We start from the raw sequence: 25,121 nt of genomic DNA, 5'->3' as shown, positions 1-25,121 counted from the left end.
CTATATACTGATCCTAACCCCATAACCCCTACTACTGACTATATACTGATCCTAACCCCATAAACCCTACTACTGACTATATACTGATCCTAACCCCATAACCCCTACTACTGACTATATACTGATCCTAACCCCATAACCCCTACTACTGACTATATACTGATCCTAACCCTACTGACTATATACTGATCCTAACCCCTACTACTGACTATATAATGATCCTAACCCCTACTACTGACTATATAATGATCCTAACCCCTACTACTGACTATATACTGATCCTAACCCCTACTACTGACTATATACTGATCCTAACCCCTACTGACTATATACTGACCTACCTACTGACTACTGATCCTAACCCCTACTACTGACTATATACTGATCCTAACCCCTACTACTGACTATATACTGATCCTAACCCCTACTACTGACTATATACTGATCCTAACCACCTACTACTGACTATATACTGATCCTAACCCCATAACCCCTACTACTGACTATATACTGATCCTAACCCCTACTACTGACTATATACTGATCCTAACCCCTACTACTGACTATATACTGATCCTAACCCCATAACCCCTACTACTGACTATATACTGATCCTAACCCCTACTACTGACTATATACTGATCCTAACCCCATAACCCCTACTACTGACTATATACTGATCCTAACCCCGACTACTGACTATATACTGATCATAACCCCTACTACTGATTATATACTGATCCTAACCCCATAACCCCTACTACTGACTATATACTGATCCTAACCCCATAACCCCTACTACTGACTATATACTGATCCTAACCCCATACCCTACTACTGACTATATACTGATCATAACCCCATACCCCTACTACTGACTATATACTGATCCTAACCCCATAACCCCTACTGACTATATACTGATCCTAACCCCTACTACTGACTATATACTGATCCTAACCCCATAAGCCCTACTACTGACTATATACTGATCATAACCCCTACTACTAACTATACTGATCCTACCCCCATGTTGCTGATGGTGAAATTTATATTCTAACACAGGAATACCTAAATCTACCCGCATTAGTAGTATGCATATACTGATCCTAATCCCATAACCCCTACTACTGACTATATACTGATCATAACCCCTACTACTAACTATACTGATCCTAACCCCATGTTGCTGATGGTGAAATTGATATTCTAACACAGGAATACCTAAATCTACCCGCATTAGTAGTATGCATATACTGATCCTAATCCCATAACCCCTACTACTGACTATATACTGATCCTACCCCATAACCCCTACTACTGACTATATACTGATCCTAACCCCTACTACTGACTATATACTGATCCTAACCCCATAAGCCCTACTACTGACTATATACTGATCATAACCCCTACTACTAACTATACTGATCACATGGAAACTCTCTGCCACCTCAGGTAAACTGATTAAAGAACACCTTATGGCATGACGGGGACTGTGGAGACACAGACATGTTTATATATTTGCGTATTGTATGATGTATATTGTTGATTCTATTTGTTGTGTTTTGCTTCCTATTTGGACCACAGGAAGAGTAGCCGCTGCCTTGGGGGATCTTATTGAAATACTAAACCCCATAACCCCTTCTCCTCACCATCCAGCACCTCCTCAGGGAAGTCCTCCAGAATGTGCTCCAGGTTCAGCTGGTTCTTCCGGTACAGTCCGTAGAACAGGTAGTTGGCCAGCTCACTGCAGCCCTCATTATACCTGCTGTCAATCCCTGCAATATGAACTAACATGTCAAATCATGCTGAAATCATGGGAAGTTAATATGACTACAACATAGCTGAAGCATCATCTATATACAACAGGGAAGTTAATATGACTACAACATAGCTGAAGCATCATCTATATACAACAGGGAAGTTAATATGACTACAACATAGCTGAAGCATCATCTATATACAACAGGGAAGTTAATATGACTACAACATAGCTGAAGCATCATCTATATACAACAGGGAAGTTAATATGACTACAACATAGCTGAAGCATCATCTATATACAACAGGGAATAGTGTACAAAACATGAAGAACACCTGCTCTTTCCAACAGAGACTGACCAGGAGAAAGCTACTGTATGATCCCTTCTTGATGTCAGTTGTTAAAGCCACTTCAATTAGTGTAGATGAAGGGAAGGAGTCGGGTTAAATCATGTTTTTTAAGCCTTGACACAGGATTGTGTATGTGTGCCATTCATAGCTTGTAGTGCCTATGAACGGGGTATGGTAGTAGATGCCAGGCACACTGGTTTGTGTCAAGAACTGCAACGCTGCTGGGTTTTTCACGCTCAACAGTTCCCCATGTGTATCAAGAATGGTCCAGCACCCAAATGGAAACATTGGAGTCAACATGGGCCAGCATCCCTGTGGAACGCTTGACACCTTGAGGAGTCCATGTCCCGACGAATTGAGGGCAAAGGGGGGAGGTGAAACTCAATATTAGGAAGGTGTTCCTAATGTTTGATATACTAAGTGTATAAATAATAATATCTCAAGACAGTTTACTGCGTTCAAGCAATGTTTAATATATTGTCATGTTGTCAAATCCAACTTCCTCAGAATGAATGTGACTCCAGTATTGAGACAGAGCTGGACTCACCAAGAGAGCAAAGAATCCCATCAGGGCTGGCTTCCCCCTCCCACAGCAGTGACTGGACATGGCGCAGACGGGAGCAGCTGAAAAAGACAAACACAATATAACGTAGATACAGTAGGTGCCATTGATGCCAATTTGTCAAAATACAAATAAACATCCACCATATGAACCATACAATTGGATAGAAGCCAGTGCCCTTGGAGCAGAAATTGGACAAAAGGCTATCAGTCCGACGACGAGAAAGAGGAAATGTCATGACTCGAAAGCAGGGGGAAAATGGTTCTAAGTACAAACCTTCATCGCCTGAATATAAGCCAGGGAATATTACTTCTAAATTTAGTTTATCATTTGAGCATTTTGAGGATGTTGGATCCCATGGGTCTGCTGGCTCTCTTGAGAATCATGAGATGGATTCAGTGATGATTCCTCTGAAACTGAGCCTGACCAGGATGAAGGCCTTCCTATGGCAGCAGGTGTGGTGGTACAGATTTACAACGTTTGCCCTGAAAATCCTACCAGAAATGATTTTGGACTGGTAGGAGTGTGTTTTTAGGAAAAAGTGGATCTATGCTTTTTGGCCGACCAATATGTTGTTTCAAGGTGGGTAAAGGACAAACTGAGAACTGTTACTGTTTAGAGAAGTGGATTTGTTTAGATTTTTTTGTCTATCCTCCACCCAGAGGCAGGAAGCGATCTGCGTCAGGCGTCTCGGGACTCAACTGGTGTCATGTTTGGGGTGAAAGTAAGACGGTATGGTCCCGTAAAACATCACAGTTAAACGTGTATTGTGTCAAAAAGCAGTGCGGCTTGGCGGGGTTGTGTTCTGGAGGAGTCTTGACCTTAGCCCCTCCCGAGTCTGTACTGCAGTTGCAGCGATGGGACAAGACTATCAATTGGGGAGAAAAACTGGGGTAAAAATAACAAAAATAATCATCATTTCAAACCATGTTTACATTTGTATACAATCACATCTCTTTTATGCGTGAGTAGGTTTGTCCAAACTTTTGACTGGTACTGTATATATATATAAACATTTGATGTTTTATTGTTGGACATAATAGACTGTGAAAACACTAGGAAATCAGCTCCAAGTGATTATAATTTAAGAAATCTGTTCCCAAGTGAATACTATATATACATACAGTACCAGTCAAAAGTTTGGACACACTTACTCATTACATGTTTTTTCTATATTTTGACTATTTTCTACATTGTAGAATAATAGTGAAGACATCAAAACTATTAAATAACTATGATTACAGAGATCCTATTGAATGAATAAGGATTCTATAAATAATTATATGATTAGGTCCACAGAGATCCTATTGAATGAATAAGGATTCTATATATAATTCTGAATGAATAAGGATTCTATATATAATTCTAGGACTAGGCCCAGAGATCCTATTGAATGAATAAGGATTCTATATATAATTCTATGACTAGGCCCAGAGATCCTATTGAATGAATAAGGATTCTATATGTAATTCTATGACTAGGCCCAGAGATCCTATTGAATGAATAAGGATTCTATATGTAATTCTATGACTAGGCCCAGAGATCCTATTGAATGAATAAGGATTCTATATGTAATTCTATGATTAGGCCCACAGAGATCCTATTGAATGAATAAGGATTCTATATGTAATTCTATGATTAGGCCCACAGAGATCCTATTGAATGAATAAGGATTCTATATGTAATTCTATGACTAGGCCCAGAGATCCTATTGAATGAATAAGGATTCTATATGTAATTCTATGACTAGGCCCAGAGATCCTATTGAATGAATAAGGATTCTATATGTAATTATATGACTAGGCCCAGAGATCCTATTGAATGAATAAGGATTCTATATGTAATTCTATGATTAGGCCCACAGAGATCCTATTGAATGAATAAGGATTCTATATGTAATTCTATGATTAGGCCCACAGAGATCCTATTGAATCAATAAGGATTCTATATATAATTCTATGATTAGGCCCACATAAATCATATTGAATGAATAAGGATTCTATATGTAATTTTTTGATTAGGTGCGTGCACATATAGGTGGTCCCGTACTGGGAAGACATTAAATCAATTTTCACCCCTCGTCGTGCTTTGTTCTCCGGAGTAGGGCGCAGATCAAATAAGTGATCACTGGGGGGGAATTGAGTGTGGAGGTGGATAAGATGAGAAATAACATTTCTGGTGGTGTGTCGGCTGCCGTTTGGGGAGACTCAAATCCGGTGGAAATGGTAAGATGGAGGCTACACGGTCTTTCTTGCTGAGCTTCAATATGGAGTTTCTAACGAATAAGGTCTGGCTAGGGTATATTTGCTATTCGGGGAGGGCGTTTATTCCGAATCTGATACGGTTGATTAGGTGCCAAGGATTTGGATATGTGGCAGCAGTATGTAGAAGGGAGATCCCAGAATGTGGAAAGTGTACAGGAGGGCATTTATTTTATTTTACCTTTATTTAACTAGGCAAGTCAGTTAAGAACAAATTCTTATTTTCAATGATGGCCTAGGAACAGGGAGTGTGAAGTTGGGGTTGAGGACACTGTGGGGCGCCCATGCAGCTGGGGGTCTGAAGTGCCCTGTACGAGAGACAAGTTGAGATTGCCAGAGTTCGAGTGGGGAAGACTTTCATATGCTGAGGCGGTAAGGAGAGTAGAGGATAGCCCAAGGATGAAGGATTTGACTGAGAGCCCCCCAGTGAGTAGGCCTGAAGAGAGAGATTCAGAGAGGTTGAGTTTTAATAAGGTTGGATTTCTTGCATTTATAACCATGGTGATCAACTGCAGGGATGGAGCAGAAATCACAGAAGAAAGATGAGATAGTTGAAGCAGCAGATAAATATTTGGGTGTGAGAGTTTTGTGCAGCAGATCTACAGGAAGTTGAGAGAAGGTTTTCCATCCTCCAAGGACAACGGCCTGGTGTAGAGTCGTTTAGGGCTAAAGTAGTGGGATGGGGTTTTGGGGATAGTGTATAGGTAAGATGCAGGGTTAGATGGTGGTGTCATTTAAATTTTCCACCTTCTACCTTTTTTCGTATGATCAAAATGTGCAATCCGCACTCAGACCTGCGAAAGGCAGAAATATCAACACAGCATCTACAGTAAATAAGAAAAAAGACAGTAAAAAGGTGCAACGTAGATCAATCTATCCGCAATGCACATTCTCACAGTGCGACTTTGATTGAATTCCTAGGCAATTGACGCTAGCAGCTAACTAGTCTAGCTACAATCAATCGATTAGTTAGCTTCATATCTAGCCGATCCAATGTCATAGTCAAACATGGCGAGATAGCTAACAGTAGTTTTCAAGCAAACGTCAAAACGGTTGGCTAGCGTTAGCTAACTCAACTGCCGAGCAACGTAAAGAAACAACACATCTGCAGCTAAATATTTATAGCTAAGCTAGCTAGCTTCATCACATCCCTTTTCGGTAAACAAGATAGCGTCAGAAATGGACGTTACCTGACAGCGGGGCTCATACACGGGAATTGTCCGTTCACCCTGCGGATACAAGACATGTTTATTAGCAACCGTCGTTATGGCGTTTTGAAAATAACGTTTTTTTTGGGGAATCCGCCGATATTTGATCAAGGCGCGAGCACCAGTGCTGTCATTGTGTTCGTTAGCGTTGCTGCTATAGACCTGTCGACGGCATAGCAACCGCCTGGACCATTACACATTTAGGGGAGTAGCTTTTTAAAACACAGTCATATTTAGGCTTAACAACATGCAATTACATTAGTTATGGCTGGTATTAGACATATCACTAAAGAGCATACCTATTTTTATTTTTTTGAGGGGGGGGGGGTATTAGTTGTTTCAATATAGAAAAGGATGTCATCTACATATTGGAATCCCCCCTTCCTACACCACAGCAGCAGTCGATGCAACCCTGTTAGCCCTTGATCAGGACTCTCACAGTTCCATTAGACGCAGGATTCTTCTGTAGGTGGGGTTGATCTGAGCATTAACATGCATCGCTTGTGGTACGGCTGTAGAAAAACACCTGTAATTAGCAGGGAGCTAATATGCCCATTGCATTTAGAGCATGTTAACAAACTCTTCTTACAGCAATAATACATACAAAAGCACATTACAGGAAGATCACAATATCTAACAGGTATTGTACACACACACTACGTGTACAAAACAAACATTAAGGACACTTTCCATGTCAGACTGATCAGGTGAAAGCTATGATCCCTTATTGATGTTGCTTGTTAAATCCACTTCAACCAGTGCAGATGAAGGGGAGGAGAAAAAAGAAGAAAAGGTTAAAAGAAGAATTTTGAAGCCTTGAGACAATTGAGACATGGATTGTCTACGTGTGTCATTCAATCAAACGTCCGTGGGTGGTATTTAATGTCATGGGGCTGCTTTTGCACCACCTATGTGAAGCTAGCCACAATAATTATTAGCTACACTTGTAGAATCTGCGGATCGCCTTCAAAATAAAAGTCCTGCATTGAAACTGACACAAACAAACACAAATACTGGATAATGCTAAACAAGGTAAAAAAAAATGTTGATTTTTTTATATAAAAAAAATACATATCCATTTCGCTACACCTGCAATAACAACTGCTAAAAACGTGTATGTGACCAATACAATTTGGTTTGGTGTATGATTTCAACAAAAGTCAATTTGACCAAAACATTTAAATCAGTTGAAATCGCAGAGTGGATGTATTAGACTTGCATTGGGGGCATACTGTATTTATTTTACAGCCTTGCCTATGTATCTTGGGTCTGTGAAATGTTCAAAACGGTTTATAATTTACACAAATATTAACGTTGTGACTCTTATTGCAGGACTTTGACACCACTGTGAAATGAGCCACATTAGAGCACCAGTCTGTGTATTGAACATTTATATTGCAATGTACAGCCTTAACCCATTTCATGGACCCAAGATCCGTAGGTATCAGCTTGCTCAGTGACACCCACAGAACATAACTGTGAAGAGTTTACACAAATATTAACGTTGTGACTCTTATTGCAGGACTTTGACACAACTGTGAAATTAGCCACATTAGCTCACTAGTCAATAGGCTCAATAGTTATTTTGTGTTTTATTTCACCTTTGTTTATACAGGTAGGCCAGTTGAGAACAAGTTCTCATTTACAACTGTGACCTGGCCGATATAAAGCAAAGCAGTTCAACACATACAACAACACAGTTACACATGGAGTAAAACAAACATACAGTCAATAATACAGTAGAAACAAGTCTATATACAGTGTGTGCAAATGAGGTAAGAAAAGGAAGGCAATAAATAGGCCATGGTGGTGAAGTAATTACAATTTACCAGAGTGATTGATGTGCAGAAGATGAATGTGCAAGTAGAGATACAGGGGTGCAAAGGAGCAAGATAAATAAATACAGTGTGGGGATGAGGTAGATAGATGGGCTATTTACAGATGGGCTATGTATAGTGAGGTGGTTTCCCACAGCCAAAGTGCTGCAATAAGAGCTACGACGCTAATATGTGTAAACCCTTCACAGTTGTGTTATGTGGGTATCACCCAGTAGGCTGATACCCCCTTTCAGGGATCCTAGATTCATAGGTAAGGCTGTACAGTGAAATATTAATGTTCAATTTGCACAATAGGCTGAACAGTGAGGTGATTTCCCACAAAGTATTGCAATACGAGCTACAATGCTAACATGTGTGTAAACTCTTCCCAGTTGTGTTCTGTGGGTGTCACTGAATAGGCTGACACCTTATTTAATGGATCCACAATCCATAGGTAATATAAGTATGCCCCCAATGTAATTATGACGTCTAATACATCAACAGAGCGATTTCAAATGATTTGTCCTTCTTTGTCAAATTAACTATTGTTTTTTGTTGCGTTTATATAACATTCCAAACTTGTTAAGAACGATCGAGTGCAAATATGACATGATTCCACTATTTTGTATCCGTTTCAATGTGGGGCCTTTATTTTGAAGGCAAACTGCAAATTCCACTATTGTGGCTAATCTTTATTGTGGCTTGCCTTTTGTTGCTGATGAAAACTGCTCATCTCCAGATTACCTGTTTTTCCATGTGGAGCAGTGGAGGCTCCTCAGAGGAGGAAGGGGAGGACCATCCTCCTCAGTGAGGATAAAATAAGGATAAAATATGTTTTTATTATTTTTAGACTATTCTAAAATATGTGACTGACCAGCTTGATTCGGTCGTATGTAGCAACATTAGAAAATGTTATTTTTTACATTGGATAAAAGTAGAGACTCAGAGCTAGAAAGTGGTGTCATACACTACAGTTGAGGAACAATGGGAAAGTAATTATGCTTTGAAAGTTGATAAACTCAGCCCCACCCATCTCTTTAAGGATTCACGAGGCCATGTGCTAAGCAGCGAGTACAGCAGTGTAAAACAAAAGATTTCAAAACTAAAGACTGGTTTGTACTACGTCTTTATACAGTTGTCACAGTGACGTCATTAACATTCTATTGTCGTCCGACGTCAAACTTGTGTCGTCGTTATGAAAAAGTCTAAACACAAAAACGACAGGCTGCATGACATCAGCAGCCTGGTGGTCCAAAATAGCAGAAGATTGTGTATTTTAACACCAATAAATCCATTGTTTAAAAATGTATGTAATATATGTCAATCTAGCAAACCAGGCAACTAAAAGGAACTTTCCAAACAATGTTTTGGTTTGTTTCTAGCTTGTTAGCTGGTTAGCTTGTTAGCTGGTTAGCTTGTTAGCTGGTTAGCTTGTTAGCTGGCTAGCCAGTTTAAATAATGACCATATAATATAGCTGACAATGTCTTAATTTCTATTCAGTGTAACAGGAAAATAAACCCACAACAAGATCATTATTTACAAGTTAATAGAGAGCTAATTACAGAAAATAGCTTATGTTTGTGAGTGTGGCTAAATAAATGCAGGGCATTCTACCCGATAATTTTATAACTTGGACACTGTCTCGTATTACATAAACTCAGATCTTGATTTGGCCCCTGTGATGCAGTACCGAGCTTGATCTGGCCCCTGCGATGCGGTACCCGAGCTTGATCTGGCCCCTGCGATGCGGTACCGAGCTTGATCTGGCCCCTGCGATGCGGTACCCGAGCTTGATCTGGCCCCTGCGATGCGGTACCGAGCTTGATCTGGCCCCTGCGATGCGGTACGGACCTTGATTTGGCCCCTGTGATGCGGTACGGAGATTGATCTGGCCCCTGTGATGCGGTACGGAGCTTGATCTGGCCCCTGTGTGCCTCTGAAGGCGCTCCACCCTACATACGAAGCCTCCTATTACATTTTGGGATCAAACATAAATTGGCTTTTAGACTCACCGCGTTACCTGGTTCCCATGATGACAAGGTGTGGGTGTCCAACTCTGACAGCACATGTATCCTGAAACACTGAGGGAAACACCCTTGCTGGATCTCACCTAGCCCACCCAGGAACAACCACAGGGCTGTGTGTGTGTGTGTGTGGTCTGACACTGAAACAGTTATCAGGGGATCTCTAAAGAATGCTTTTTAATGTTTATGTGTTTAATTATTTACTCTCCCCATCTGTCCTTCCCTTTCACTGTCCTCCTCCCTCTCCCCATCTGTCCTTCCCTTTCACTGTCCTCCTCCCTCTCCCCATCTGTCCTTCCCTTTCACTGTCCTCCTCCCGCTCCCCATCTGTCCTTCCCTTTCACTGTCCTCCTCCCTCTCCCCATCTGTCCTTCCCTTTCACTGTCCTCCTCCCTCTCCCCATCTGTCCTTCCCTTTCACTGTCCTCCTCCCTCTCCCCATCTGTCCTTCCCTTTCACTGTCCTCCTCCCTCTCCCCATCTGTCCTTCCCTTTCACTGTCCTCCTCCCTCTCCCCCTCTGTCCTTCCCTTTCACTGTCCTCCTCCCTCTCCCCATCTGTCCTTCCCTTTCACTGTCCTCCTCCCTCTCCCCATCTGTCCTTCCCTTTCACTGTCCTCCTCCCTCTCCCCATCTGTCCTTCCCTTTCACTGTCCTCCTCCCTCTCCCCCTCTGTCCTTCCCTTTCACTGTCCTCCTCCCTCTCCCCATCTGTCCTTCCCTTTCACTGTCCTCCTCCCTCTCCCCATCTGTCCTTCCCTTTCACTGTCCTCCTCCCTCTCCCCCTCTGTCCTTCCCTTTCACTGTCCTCCTCCCTCTCCCCATCTGTCCTTCCCTTTCACTGTCCTCCTCCCTCTCCCCATCTGTCCTTCCCTTTCACTGTCCTCCTCCCTCTCCCCATCTGTCCTTCCCTTTCACTGTCCTCCTCCCTCTCCCCATCTGTCCTTCCCTTTCACTGTCCTCCTCCCTCTCCCCATCTGTCCTTCCCTTTCACTGTCCTCCTCCCTCTCCCCATCTGTCCTTCCCTTTCACTGTCCTCCTCCCTCTCCCCTCTGTCCTTCCCTTTCACTGTCCTCCTCCCTCTCCCCATCTGTCCTTCCCTTTCACTGTCCTCCTCCCTCTCCCCCTCTGTCCTTCCCTTTCACTGTCCTCCTCCCTCTCCCCATCTGTCCTTCCCTTTCACTGTCCTCCTCCCTCTCCCCCTCTGTCCTTCCCTTTCACTGTCCTCCTCCCTCTCCCCCTCTGTCCTTCCCTTTCACTGTCCTCCTCCCTCTCCCCCTCTGTCCTTCCCTTTCACTGTCCTCCTCCCTCTCCCCCTCTGTCCTTCCCTTTCACTGTCCTCCTCCCTCTCCCCATCTGTCCTTCCCTTTCACTGTCCTCCTCCCTCTCCCCATCTGTCCTTCCCTTTCACTGTCCTCCTCCCTCTCCCCATCTGTCCTTCCCTTTCACTGTCCTCCTCCCTCTCCCCATCTGTCCTTCCCTTTCACTGTCCTCCTCCCTCTCCCCATCTGTCCTTCCCTTTCACTGTCCTCCTCCCTCTCCCCATCTGTCCTTCCCTTTCACTGTCCTCCTCCCTCTCCCCCTCTGTCCTTCCCTTTCATTGTCCTCCTCCCTCTCCCCATCTGTCCTTCCCTTTCACTGTCCTCCTCCCTCTCCCCCTCTGTCCTTCCCTTTCACTGTCCCTCCTCCCTCTCCCCATCTGTCCTTCCCTTTCATTGTCCTCCTCCCTCTCCCCATCTGTCCTTCCCTTTCACTGTCCTCCTCCCTCTCCCCCTCTGTCCTTCCCTTTCACTGTCCTCCTCCCTCTCCCCATCTGTCCTTCCCTTTCACTGTCCTCCTCCCTCTCCCCATCTGTCCTTCCCTTTCACTGTCCTCCTCCCTCTCCCCATCTGTCCTTCCTTTCAACTGTCCTCCTCCCTCTCCCCCTCTGTCCTTCCCTTTCACTGTCCTCCTCCCTCTCCCCATCTGTCCTTCCCTTTCACTGTCCTCCTCCCTCTCCCCCTCTGTCCTTCCCTTTCACTGTCCTCCTCCCTCTCCCCATCTGTCCTTCCCTTTCACTGTCCTCCTCCCGCTCCCCATCTGTCCTTCCCTTTCACTGTCCTCCTCCCTCTCCCCATCTGTCCTTCCCTTTCACTGTCCTCCTCCCTCTCCCCATCTGTCCTTCCTTTCACTGTCCTCCTCCCTCTCCCCATCTGTCCTTCCCTTTCACTGTCCTCCTCCCTCTCCCCATCTGTCCTTCCCTTTCACTGTCCTCCTCCCTCTCCCCATCTGTCCTTCCCTTTCACTGTCCTCCTCCCTCTCCCCATCTGTCCTTCCCTTTCACTGTCCTCCTCCCTCTCCCCATCTGTCCTTCCCTTTCAACTGTCCTCCTCCCTCTCCCCCTCTGTCCTTCCCTTTCACTGTCCTCCTCCCTCTCCCCCTCTGTCCTTCCCTTTCACTGTCCTCCTCCCTCTCCCCCTCTGTCCTTCCCTTTCACTGTCCTCCTCCCTCTCCCCCTCTGTCCTTCCCTTTCACTGTCCTCCTCCCTCTCCCCATCTGTCCTCCCTTTCACTGTCCTCCTCCCTCTCCCCTCTGTCCTTCCCTTTCACTGTCCTCCTCCCTCTCCCCATCTGTCCTTCCCTTTCACTGTCCTCCTCCCTCTCCCCCTCTGTCCTTCCCTTTCACTGTCCTCCTCCCTCTCCCCATCTGTCCTTCCCTTTCACTGTCCTCCTCCCTCTCCCCATCTGTCCTTCCCTTTCATTGTCCTCCTCCCTCTCCCCATCTGTCCTTCTCTTTCACTGTCCTCCTCCCTCCCTCTTTTTCCCCCCCTCCTCCCTTTCCCCCTCCTCCCTTCCTTCCTCTCTCTCTCTCTGTCTCTCTCTCTCTCTCCCTCCACCCTCACCCCCCTCTCCTTCTCCCCCTTACCCCTCTCCCCTCTCCCCCTCCTCCACCCCTCTTTCTTTCTCCCCCTCCCTCCCTCCACCCTCACCCTCCTCCTCCCTCTTCCCTCACCACCATCCCTCCTCCTCCCCCCTCCTTCTCCCTTCTCCCCCTCCCTCCACACTCCTCGCTCTCCCCCTCCTTCTCCCTTCTCCCTCACCTCCCTCCCTCTCCCTCCTCCCTTCTCCCTCTCACCCCCTCCTCCATTCTCCCTTCTCATCATTCTCCCTTCTCCCCCTCACCACCCTCCCTCCTCCTCCCTCTCCCCTCCCCCTCCTTCTCCCTTCTTCCCCTCCCTCCACCCTCCTCCCTCCCCCTCCTTCTCCCTTCTCCCCCCTCCCTCCACCCTCCTCCCTCCCCCTCCTTCTCCCCCTCCCTCCACCCCCCTCCTTCTCCCCCTCCCTCCACCCTCCTCCCTCTCCCCCCCTTCTCCCCCTCCCTCCCTCCCTCCCTCCCTCCACCCTCACCACCCTCCCTCCACCCCCTCCTTCTCCCCCTCCCTCCTCCCTCTCCCCCCTCCCTCCACCCTCCTCCCTCCCCCTCCTTCTCCCTTCTCCCCCTCCCTCCACCCTCCTCCCTCTCCCCCCCCCTTCTCCCCCTCCCTCCCTCCACCCTCTCCACCCCCCTCCTTCTCCCCCTCCCTCCTCCCTCTCCTCCCTCCCTCCCTCCCTCCCTCCCTCCCTCCCTCCCTCCCTCCCTCCCTCCCTCCCTCCCTCCCTCCCTCCCTCCCTCCCTCCCTCCCTCCCTCCCTCCTCACCACCCTCCATCCACCCCCTCCTTCTCCCCCTCCCTCCCACCCTCCTCCCTCTCCCCCCTCCTTCTCCCCCTCCCTCCACCCTCCTCCCTCTCCCCCCTCCTTCTCCCCCTCCCTCCTCCCTCCTCCTCTCACCACCCTCCTTTCAGGATTACTGTTAATCTTTCTAATCTCCTTTGTTTCCTCGTTCTCTGCAGTTCCATCTGATGAGAGGGTTAGTGGTAGGTGAGATAGGTGTTTACTATCGCGCTGGTGTGTGTGTGCGTGTGTGTGTCTGCATGCATGTGTGTGTGTGAGTGTGGTATGGTGTATGTGTATGTGGGTGTGGGGTGTGTGAGAATGTGCATGTGTGGTGTGTGTTCGCATGTGTGTGTGTGTGTGCATGTGTGACTGTGTGTGTCTGCAGGTGTGAGTGAGTATGTGTACATGTGGTGTGTGTGTGTGTGTGTGTCTGCAGGTGTGAGTGAGTGTGTGTATGTGTGTGTGTGTGTTAGGTGTTTAGAGCAGGGTTGGAGGAGATCCCTCTTGTGTTAATCTCTCTCATTACCTCCAGCAGACAGCCAGGCAGGCAGTTCGCTCCAGCCAGGAAAACTCCCCACACCTCCAGCCCAGACAGGGTCTCTCAACCAAGTAAAACAACCCACATCGTACGGCCCAAGCAAGAGGACAAGTACATTAGAGTGTCTAGTTTGAGAAACAGATGCCTCACAAGTCCTCAACTGGTAGCTTCATTAAATAGTACCCACAAAGCACCAGTCTCAACGCCAACAGTGAAGAGGCGACTCCAGGGATATTGAGTCTCTGACGTGATCTTTCTGTCCGGGTTGAAGCCCCCTCAGGTTCGTGCCGTGGGGGAGATCTTCTTTGGCTATACTCGGCCTTGTCTCAGGATAGTAAGTTGGTGGTTTGAAGATATCCCTCTAGTGGTGTGGGGGCTGTGTTCTGTTAAAGTGGGTGGGGTTATATCCTGCCTGGTTGGCCCTGTCCGGGGGTATCGTCAAACGGGGCCACAGTGTTTCCTGACCCTGCTGGTCATCTATGAAAGTTTGAACATCTTGGCCTGGTTCCTCTCTAGGTTTCTTCCCAGGTTCCTGCCTTTCTAGGTAGTTTATCCTAGCCACCCCTCAGAGCCTGGTTCCTCTCTAGGTTTCTTCCCAGGTTCCTGCCTTTCTAGGTAGTTTTTCCTAGCCACCCCTCAGAGCCTGGTTCCTCTCTAGGTTTCTTCCCAGGTTCCTGCCTTTCTAGGTAGTTTTTCCTAGCCACCCCTCAGAGCCTGGTTCCTCTCTAGGTTTCTTCCCAGGTTCCTGCCTTTCTAGGTAGTTTTTCCTAGCCACCCCTCAGAGCCTGGTTCCTCTCTAGGTTTCTTCCTAGATTCTGGCCTTTCTAGGTAGTTTTTCCTAGCCAGGTTCCTGCCTTTCTAGGTAGTTTTTCCTAGCCAGGTTCCTGCCTTTCTAGGTAGTTTTTCCTAGCCACCGTGCTTCTACACCTGCATTGCTTGCTGTTTGGGGTTTTAGGCTGGGTTTCTGTACAGCACTTTGTGACATCAGCTGAAGTAAAAAGGGCTTTATAAATACATTTGATTGATTGGTCCTCTCCCCAACGCCACTCTGCTCTACTGATCCACCGCACAGCCCAAGAAAACTCCTGATAAAATCACAACACAGTCTGGTGACCTGACAACAGGGAGAACATCCCAACACAGTCTGGTGACCTGACAACAGGGAGAACATCCCAACACAGTCTGGTGACCTGACAACAGGGAGAACATCCCAACACAGTCTGGTGACCTGAGTGTGTGCCAGTGTGTGTCTTTGGTGTCTTTGTGTGTGTCTGTGTGTGTGTGTGCCAGCGTGCGGGTCTGTGTGTGTGTGTGCCAGCGTGCGGGTCTGTGTGTGTGTGTGCCAGCGTGCATGTCTGTGTGTTTGCCAGCGTGCATGTCTGTGTGTGTGTGTGCCAGCGTGCGGGTCTGTGTGTGTGTGTGCCAGCGTGCGGGTCTGTGTGTGTGTGTGCCAGCGTGCGTGCGTGTCTGTGTGTGTGTGTGCCAGCGTGCGGGTCTGTGTGTGTGCCAGTGTGCGTGTCTGTGTGTGTGTGCCAGCGTGCGTGTCTGTGTGTGTGCCAGTGTGTGTCTTTGTGTGTGTCTGTGTGTGTGTGTGCCAGCGTGCGGGTCTGTGTGTGTGTGTGCCAGCGTGCGGGTCTGTGTGTGTGTGTGCCAGCGTGCGGGTCTGTGTGTGTGTGTGTGCCAGCGTTCGGGTCTGTGTGTGTGTGTGCCAGCGTGCGGGTCTGTGTGTGTGTGTGCCAGCGTGCATGTCTGTGTGTTTGCCAGCGTGCATGTCTGTGTGTGTGTGTGCCAGTGTGCGGGTCTGTGTGTGTGTGTGCCAGCGTGCGTGTCTGTGTGTGTGTGTGCCAGCGTGCGGGTCTGTGCGTGTGCCAGTGTGTGTCTTTGTGTGTGTCTGTGTGTGTGTGTGCCAGCGTGCGGGTCTGTGTGTGTGTGTGCCAGCGTGCGGGTCTGTCTGTGTGTGTGTGCCAGCGTGCATGTCTGTGTGTTTGCCAGCGTGCATGTCTGTGTGTGTGTGTGCCAGCGTGCGGGTCTGTGTGTGTGTGTGCCAGCGTGCGGGTCTGTGTGTGTGTGTGCCAGCATGCGGGTCTGTGTGTGTGTGTGCCAGCGTGCGGGTCTGTGTGTGTGTGTGCCAGCGTGCGGGTCTGTGTGTGTGTGTGCCAGCGTGCATGTCTGTGTGTTTGCCAGCGTGCATGTCTGTGTGTGTGTGTGCCAGTGTGCGGGTCTGTGTGTGTGTGCTAGTGTGCGTGTCTGTGTGTGTGCCAGTGTGCGGGTCTGTGTGTGTGTGCTAGTGTGCGTGTCTGTGTGTGTGCCAGTGTGCGGGTCTGTGTGTGTGTGCTAGTGTGCGTGTCTGTGTGTGTGCCAGTGTGAGGGTCTGTGTGTGTGTGCTAGTGTGCGTGTCTGTGTGTGTGCCAGTGTGTGGGTCTGTGTGTGTGTGCTAGTGTGCGTGTCTGTGTGTGTGCCAGTGTCGTGTCTTTACTATCAATAAATTGAAGACTTAGTTTTTTTCAAAGATTCTCTGTAATTAGTATTACCCGATTAAACTGATTAATCATGTAACCGTAATTAACTAGGAAGTCGGGGCTCCAAGGAAAATATTCAGATTACAAAGTTATCAATTCCCCAAATAACTTTTCAGGTATTTTATATCTGATCAATTAGTCTTCGAATGAATGAATTATTTATTTTACCTCACGTTAGTCTCATTCCAAACGTTGTAAATTATTGGTTATCTGCACGAACCCAGTCTTCACTATGAGTCATCCATGCATCAATTGTCTTAAATAATTTATTTATTACTAACTAAGTAATTTACATAAATGCATAAACAAACAAAGTCAATATGGTTACAGGAAATGATAAGAGAATGTGTCCTAGTGGGGAAAACCGGCTTGTTAGATAAAAGGGGAGTGGGGGTCAGCTGAGAAGTCACTACAAAGTGATAATTATAACAATTGAAATGCTAATCCTTTACACATGAACGCTCACTCATTCTGGAACAATTGCAATCAATATATATATTTACTCTCAGTGTGTCGTCTTGATCGCTGGTGAAAAGTTGGTTTCTTTTGTAGAATTGTCCGTCTGTCTCTCTGTCATGGTTATAGTGGATAGTTCAGAGTGACATTCATTCGTTTCGTTATAGATGGTATGTTTCGGCGGTTGTCGTTCTATGATACCGAATTCCTAGCTGCAGACCAGTAATTAATATCAAAGACTTGTTCTCATTCTGTCGGTATCGATAGTCTAAGAGTTTAACCACGTGGTATGGTTAAAAGATTCAGCAATGGTCTTCCCTTTGCTTGTGTAAGCATAAAAGCACATGCACAACGGAATCATTTTCCTCCTGAATGGAAGATTATATTTATTAGTGATGTGTGTTAACCATTGGAAGACTGGAGATTCCCTTCCACGTGTTGCACTCTGAGTGACTCCTATGTCGCTATTGTTAGGGGTAATTTGATTGGTTAGGTCTCTAACCTTCTTTCTGATTGTAGCTAGACTGACTGTCGCTGGTATTGGTACAGGTGCTCAAAGGGACCAGTTATCCTACCGATTTATTCAGAAATATTATACTACCGGAACACATCAAATCAAATCAAATTTATTTATATAGCCCTTCGTACATCAGCTGATATCTCAAAGTGCTGTACAGAAACCCAGCCTAAAACCCCAAACAGCAAGCAATGCAGGTGTAGAAGCACGGTGGCTAGGAAAAACTCCCTAGAAAGGCCAATACCTAGGAAGAAACCTAGAGAGGAACCAGGCTATGTGGGGTGGCCAGTCCTCTTCTGGCTGTGCCGGGTGGAGATTATAACAGAACATGGCCAAGATGTTCAATGTTCATAAATGACCAGCATGGTCGAATAATAATAAGGCAGAACAGTTGAAACTAGAGCAGCAGCACAGTCAGGTGGAAGTTGAAACTGGAGCAGCAGCATGGCCAGGTAGACTGGGGACAGCAAGGAGTCATCATGTCAGGTAGTCCTGGGGCATGGTCCTAGGGCTCAGGTCAGTTGAAACTGGAACAGCAGCATGGCCAGGTGGACTGGGGACAGCAAGGAGTCATCATGTCAGGTAGTCCTGGGGCATGGTCCTAGGGCTCAGGTCCTCCGAGAGAGAGAAAGAAAGAGAGAAGGAGAGAATTAGAGAACGCACACTTAGATTCACACAGGACACCGAATAGGACAGGAGAAGTACTCCAGATATAACAAACTGACCCCAGCCCCCCGACACATAAACTACTGCAGCATAAATACTGGAGGCTGAGACAGGAGGGGTCAGGAGACACTGTGGCCCCATCCATGATTGGAGCATTTTACTAGTTGTATTGTAGTTGAACCTACACATAGCAAGGAATGATTATTATTGCCATTTGTTTTGGAGGTGGACAAGTCCACTGGACTTCCTTTACGATCAGTCTGGTACACCTCAGTTCTATCTTAGATGTGTTCTAACATAATCCCGTCTAGGGGCCTGTCTGCTCCTCACTGTTCTCATAGTTTACAACTATATTTAATTTATGCTCTGGCGGCCTCGTACGATGTTGTCCGTAGTGTCGACCCCCCCACCGGCCTCGATGAGGCTCATCATGGGTCTGGGCTACTATTCCCCCCCTTTGTGTCTCGGGACCCCCCCAACAGCGGGTGGTGTTGGTGTCCGAGGCGCAAACGAAAAGGTCGGACCCTATGTACGAGTTGTCAGCGGCCGCGTTGTTGTGGGAATGGCTGTAACCTTTCAACCAAATTTCCTGGTGTTTGTGCTTCAAAACGCTCAGTGGCTGTAGAGGCATGTCAGTCACCACCGCGTCCGCGTGTGGCAACCTCTTCAGTACCTGCGAACTGAGACGAGGATATCGGTCTGTGATATCGCAAAGTGTTTCACCAGTGGGAGTCATCGGGTCAATTGCTGGACTGACACCATTAGTGTCATTGTAAGGGGTGACAGTCCCCAACAAAGAGGAAGGTGTATCATCAGAAGCAGAGTATACTCTGCTCATCAATGTTTTTCTTGCTGATACGGCCACAGTGCTTGCGGAAGTGTCTGAAGGCCAAGAGGAGTTCATCTCAACTACCGTATTGCACGACTGCAAGGAGGAGGGAAGTTGCTTATTCATAGAGATACAATCTAAATCATGAAAAGAATGGTCAATCAGGTTGGCTGATGGAATGTGTCGAGATATCGTAATATCACACCCGAATCAATTAGAGCATGACAAGTTAAGCAGTCCTCCAGGACTGTTTCCAGGTATGGCCGTTTAGATTCGTGGTTAGTGGACATATTCGAGTGGTAGTTCACAACGACGTGATGTGCCATTTCTGTTCAAGGTGGAAGCAGATTGACTTTTCCGATTTTGAGTGGGCTTGGCTTTAACGAAGCGTTTGACCTTTTTCTTCGCAACCTTTGTATCAGAGTCTATAGACAAAGCCCAGGGGCTTGTTTCTTGATCATGCGGGCCCTGGATAGGGTCTTGAATGAGAGCGGGAGAGATTAGAATTGTAATGTCCTTGCTATGGGTGTTAATTCCTGCGGACCTGGTGTCCGGTAAATCCCTGTCTAGTCCTGGTGACTTAACTTTTACGCTTTTCTCAAATGTTTCTCGCTTTAGTTCTTCACGTAGTGGATCTTCTGGAGAACATTGGTCTACGTTTTGATCATCCTTCAACTCTTTGTTACCCTTGTGCTCTGACTCTTTGTGTGGGTTAGGTGCAGGAACGTAGTGAACAGGTCGATTGTAGATGGCGACGTACTTTAGTTATTTCGACCGCGGAGGTTATTGGAATCATGGTTTCGTGGTAGAATCTGTTGTTGTGCGTCATCTCTCAACGCTCCAATACCTGATAACTCACCCTCTAACTGGAGTGGGTGCTCCTGGTCAAACTTCAAAACCGAATGGTCAGGGCTCTTAGCGACAAGCCTGTAAGCTTGTGGGTGTTCGTTCCGGGCTTGTTTGACGGTGTTAGCCAGTGAGCTATCGTGTTTGCGAGTCGCAGAACCACTGAATTCTAATTTCAAAGCTGGGGCAAGTTTAGCGTAGTCATTTAGCACATGTTGCTAAATGACTAATGACTAATGAAGTTTGTCACGTGTCTATTCGATGTTCGCTTCAACAGGTAAACCCTGTCAGAACCCGTAGTGTACGGGTAGCCATCCAACGCGTCCTCTGTCAGCTAGGAACGTCTCAGTATCGTTTGGCTGACCTGGAACGGGGTCAAAGGTGGGGAAATCCTTGAGTTTGTCAAGGTATTCAGCGCCAAGCGGGCGGAGGGGGTTGGCTTCATCCTGCGCCACCCGGGAGGCCGGTCTGCAGCGTTTTGAGTAGAACCGTGTTACTTTGAGTAACTTTCAACAAAACTGCATGCATGTTATCAAGTTGAGGGCTCCTGTTTGTAGATAACTCTTCAGATTGATCTAGTTTGGCATGGACATCATCGTATTTAGTTTTGGCTAAATCGAGTTGTTCCTGTAGCATATGAATTTGTTCCTGTAGAAGCCATGCTTGTCTTTCAGGGGGATTCCAACATTCCCAGACAGGCCCGACCTCTCGTCTGCGATAAGGCTTTTGTCCCGGCTTCTATCTGTACCGTAGTCCTTGTGTCTCGGCTCTGTGACTGTTTTATTCCCAGAGAGCCGGAGTTGTGCAGTCTCCCAGAGAGGACAGGTCTGAGTCTGAACCTGCTGTGGAAAGTATGTTTCAGACGTTGTTATTAATTCAAGAACTGGAGCATCGTATTAATACTACTTGTGTCTTTGATATTAGAGACAGAGAGAAACATGATGATAGAGGAGGGATATCACTGTTGAACACAGACTGTTAGGGATAACGTTACCCCTTTGAAGTCAGTCTCTGGAATATATAAATAAATTTGATTTGATATATAAGTTAATCTGACCATTCTCTCATTGACTTCATCTACTTATTCCAGCTATTTGAGTTTGGGTTTTCAGCGTATTATTCTATTTTAATGTTACTCCTGATAAAGAAGAGTTTTTATTCAGTGTATTTTATTGTATATATATATGTGTGTATTTTAACACAGCTGAGATTCACTTTGAAGTGAAGATGTAGGGACAGGCTTACAGGCGAAATCAGCCATTGAACATCTCATTGAACAGCTTCTATACCCCCAAGCCATAAGACTCCTGAACAGCTAATCAAATGGCTACCCAGACTATTTGCACCCCCCCCCCCCCCCTCTACATTGACTCTGTACCGGTACCCCCTGTATATAGCCTCCACATTGACTCTGTACTGGTACCCCCTGTATATAGCCTCCACATTGACTCTGTACTGGTACCCCCTGTATATAGCCTCCACATTGACTCTGTACCGTAATACCCTGTATATAGCCTCCACATTGACTCTGTACCGGTACCCCCTGTATATAGCCTCCACATTGACTCTGTACCGGTAACCCCTGTATATAGCCTCCACATTGACTCTGTACCAGTACCCCCTGTATATATCCTCCACATTGACTCTGTACCAGTACCCCCTGTATATATCCTCCACATTGACTCTGTACCAGTACCCCCTGTATATAGCCTCCACATTGACTCTGTACTGGTACACCCTGTATATAGCCTCCACATTGACTCTGTACCGTAATACCCTGTATATAGCCTCCACATTGACTCTGTTCCGGTACCCCCTGTATATAGCCTCCACATTGACTCTGTACTGGTACCCCCTGTATATAGCCTCCACATTGACTCTGTACTGGTACCCCCTGTATATAGCCTCCACATTGACTCTGTACCGGTACCCCCTGTATATAGCCTCCACATTGACTCTGTACCGTAATACCCTGTATATAGCCTCCACATTGACTCTGTACTGGTACCCCCTGTATATAGCCTCCACATTGACTCTGTACCGGTACCCCCTGTATATAGCCTCCACATTGACTCTGTACCGTAACACCCTGTATATAGCCTCCACATTGACTCTGTACCAGTACCCCCTGTATATATCCTCCACATTGACTCTGTACCAGTACCCCCTGTATATATCCTCCACATTGACTCTGTACCAGTACCCCCTGTATATAGCCTCCACATTGACTCTGTACTGGTACACCCTGTATATAGCCTCCACATTGACTCTGTACCGTAATACCCTGTATATAGCCTCCACATTGACTCTGTTCCGGTACCCCCTGTATATAGCCTCCACATTGACTCTGTACTGGTACCCCCTGTATATAGCCTCCACATTGACTCTGTACTGGTACCCCCTGTATATAGCCTCCACATTGACTCTGTACCGGTACCCCCTGTATATAGCCTCCACATTGACTCTGTACCGTAATACCCTGTATATAGCCTCCACATTGACTCTGTACTGGTACCCCCTGTATATAGCCTCCACATTGACTCTGTACTGGTACCCCCTGTATATAGCCTCCACATTGACTCTGTACTGGTACCCCCTGTATATAGCCTCCACATTGACTCTGTACTGGTACCCCCTGTATATAGCCTCCACATTGACTCTGTACCGTAATACCCTGTATATAGTCTCCACATTGACTCTGTACCGGTACCCCCTGTATATAGCCTCCACATTGACTCTGTACCGGTAACCCCTGTATATAGCCTCCACATTGACTCTGTACCGGTACCCCCTGTATATAGCCTCCACATTGACTCTGTACTGGTACCACCTGTATATAGCATCCACATTGACTCTGTACTGGTACCCCCTGTATATAGCCTCCACATTGACTCTGTACTGGTACCCCCCTGTATATAGCCTCCACATTGACTCTGTACTGGTGAGGGCCCTCGGAGTGTGGTGTCAGGAAAATAACCTCACACTCAACGTCAACAAAACTAAGGAGATGATTGTGGACTTCAGGAAACAGCAGAGGGAACACCCCCCTATCCACATCGATGGAACAGTAGTGGAGAGGGTAGCAAGTTTTAAGTTCCTTGGCATACACATCACAGACAAACTGAATTGGTCCACTCACACAGACAGCATCGTGAAGAAGGCGCAGCAGCGCCTCTTCAACCTCACGAGGCTGAAGAAATTCGGCTTGTCACCAAAAGCACTCACAAACTTCTACAGATGCACAATCGAGAGCATCCTGGCGGGGTGTATCACCGCCTGGTATGGCAACTGCACCGCCCTCAACCGTAAGGCTATCCAGAGGGTAGTGAGGTCTGCACAACGCATCACCGGGGGCAAACTACCTGCCCTCCAGGACACCTACACCACCCGATGCTACAGGAAGGCCATAAAGATCATCAAGGACATCAACCACCCGAGCCACTGCCTGTTCACCCCGCTGTCATCCAGAAGGCGAGGTCAGTACAGGTGCATCAAAGCTGGGACCGAGAGACTGAAAAACAGCTTCTATCTCAAGGCCATCAGACTGTTAAACAGCCACCACTAACATTGAGTGGCTGCTGCCAACACACTGTCAATGACACTGACTCAACTCCAGCCACTTTAATAATGGGAATTGATGGGAAATTATGTAAATATATCACTAGCCACTTTAAACAATGCTACCTTATATAATGTTACTTACCCTACATTATTCATCTCATATGCATATGTATATACTGTACTCTATATCATCAACTGCATCCTTATGTAATACATGTATCACTAGCCACTTTAACTATGCCACTTTGTTTACATACTCATCTCATATGTTACACTGTACTCTATATCATCTACTGTATCTTGCCTATGCTGCGCTGTACCATCACTCATTCATATATCCTTATGTACATATTCCTTATCCCCTTACACTGTGTATAAGACAGTAGTTTTTTTGGAATTGTTAGTTAGATTACTTGTTCGTTATTACTGCATTGTCGGAACTAGAAGCACAAGCATTTCGCTACACTCGCATTAACATCTGCTAACCATGTGTATGTGACAAATAAAATTTGATTTGATTTGATTTGATTTACCCCCTGTATATAGCCTCCACATTGACTCTGTACTGGTACCCCCTGTATATAGCCTCCACATTGACTCTACCATTACCCCCTGTATATAGCCTCCACATTGACTCTGTACCTGTACCCCCTGTATATAGCCTCCACATTGACTCTGTACTGGTACCCCCTGTATATAACCTCCACATTGACTCTGTACTGGTACCCCCTGTATATAGCCTCCACATTGACTCTGTACTGGTACCCCTTGTATATAGCCTCCACATTGACTCTGTACCGTAATACCCTGTATATAGCCTCCACATTGACTCTGTACCGGTACCCCCTGTATATAGCCTCCACATTGACTCTGTACTGGTACCCCCTGTATATAGCCTCCACATTGACTCTGTACCAGTACCCCCTGTATATAGCCTCCACATTGACTCTGTACCGGTACCCCCTGTATATAGCCTCCACATTGACTCTGTACCGGTACCCCCTGTATATAGCCTCCACATTGACTCTGTACCGTAATACCCTGTATATAACCTCCACATTGACTAGGTACTGGTACCCCCTGTATATAGCCTCCACATTGACTCTGTACCGTGATACCCTGTATATAGCCTCCACATTGACTCTGTACCGTAATACCCTGTATATAGCCTCCACATTCACTAGGTACTGGTACCCCCTGTATATAGCCTCCACATTGACTCTGTACCGTAATACCCTGTATATAGCCTCCACATTGACTCTGTACCGTAATACCCTGTATATAGCCTCCACATTGACTAGGTACTGGTACCCCCTGTATATAGCCTCCACATTGACTCTGTACCGGTACCCCCTGTATATAGCCTCCACATTGACTCTGTACCGTAATACCCTGTATATAGCCTCCACATTGGCTCTGTACTGGTACCCCCTGTATAAAGCCTCCACATTGACTCTGTACCGTAATACCCTGTATATAGCCTCCACATTGACTCTGTACCGTAATACCCT

The 25,121-nt window shown here is 46.6% G+C and overlaps 1 protein-coding gene across 2 annotated transcripts in view; it reads right to left on the bottom strand.

Annotated features, from left to right (window-relative positions):
* The window catches only part of dnaaf9 (dynein axonemal assembly factor 9), a 127,804-nt gene extending 121,409 nt beyond the window's left edge, over nucleotides 1–6,395 (bottom strand). For both annotated transcript variants that reach the window (XR_004202635.1, XM_031787621.1), the window contains exons 1-3: nucleotides 6,129–6,395; nucleotides 2,663–2,739; nucleotides 1,656–1,781 (exon numbers count right to left, since the gene is read on the bottom strand). Coding sequence is in view for 1 of the 2 variants with exons in the window: in XM_031787621.1 (XP_031643481.1) it covers nucleotides 1,656–1,781; nucleotides 2,663–2,739; nucleotides 6,129–6,184 (259 nt within the window). In the remaining variant the exon portion in view is untranslated. The remainder of the gene's footprint in view (nucleotides 1–1,655; nucleotides 1,782–2,662; nucleotides 2,740–6,128) is intronic.
* Between the last annotated feature and the right edge of the window lie 18,726 nt (nucleotides 6,396–25,121).

Source organism: Oncorhynchus kisutch, linkage group LG14, assembly GCF_002021735.2.
Source record: "Oncorhynchus kisutch isolate 150728-3 linkage group LG14, Okis_V2, whole genome shotgun sequence".
Lineage (NCBI taxonomy): Eukaryota > Metazoa > Chordata > Actinopteri > Salmoniformes > Salmonidae > Oncorhynchus > Oncorhynchus kisutch.
This window is presented reverse-complemented; position numbering and strand designations above follow the sequence as displayed.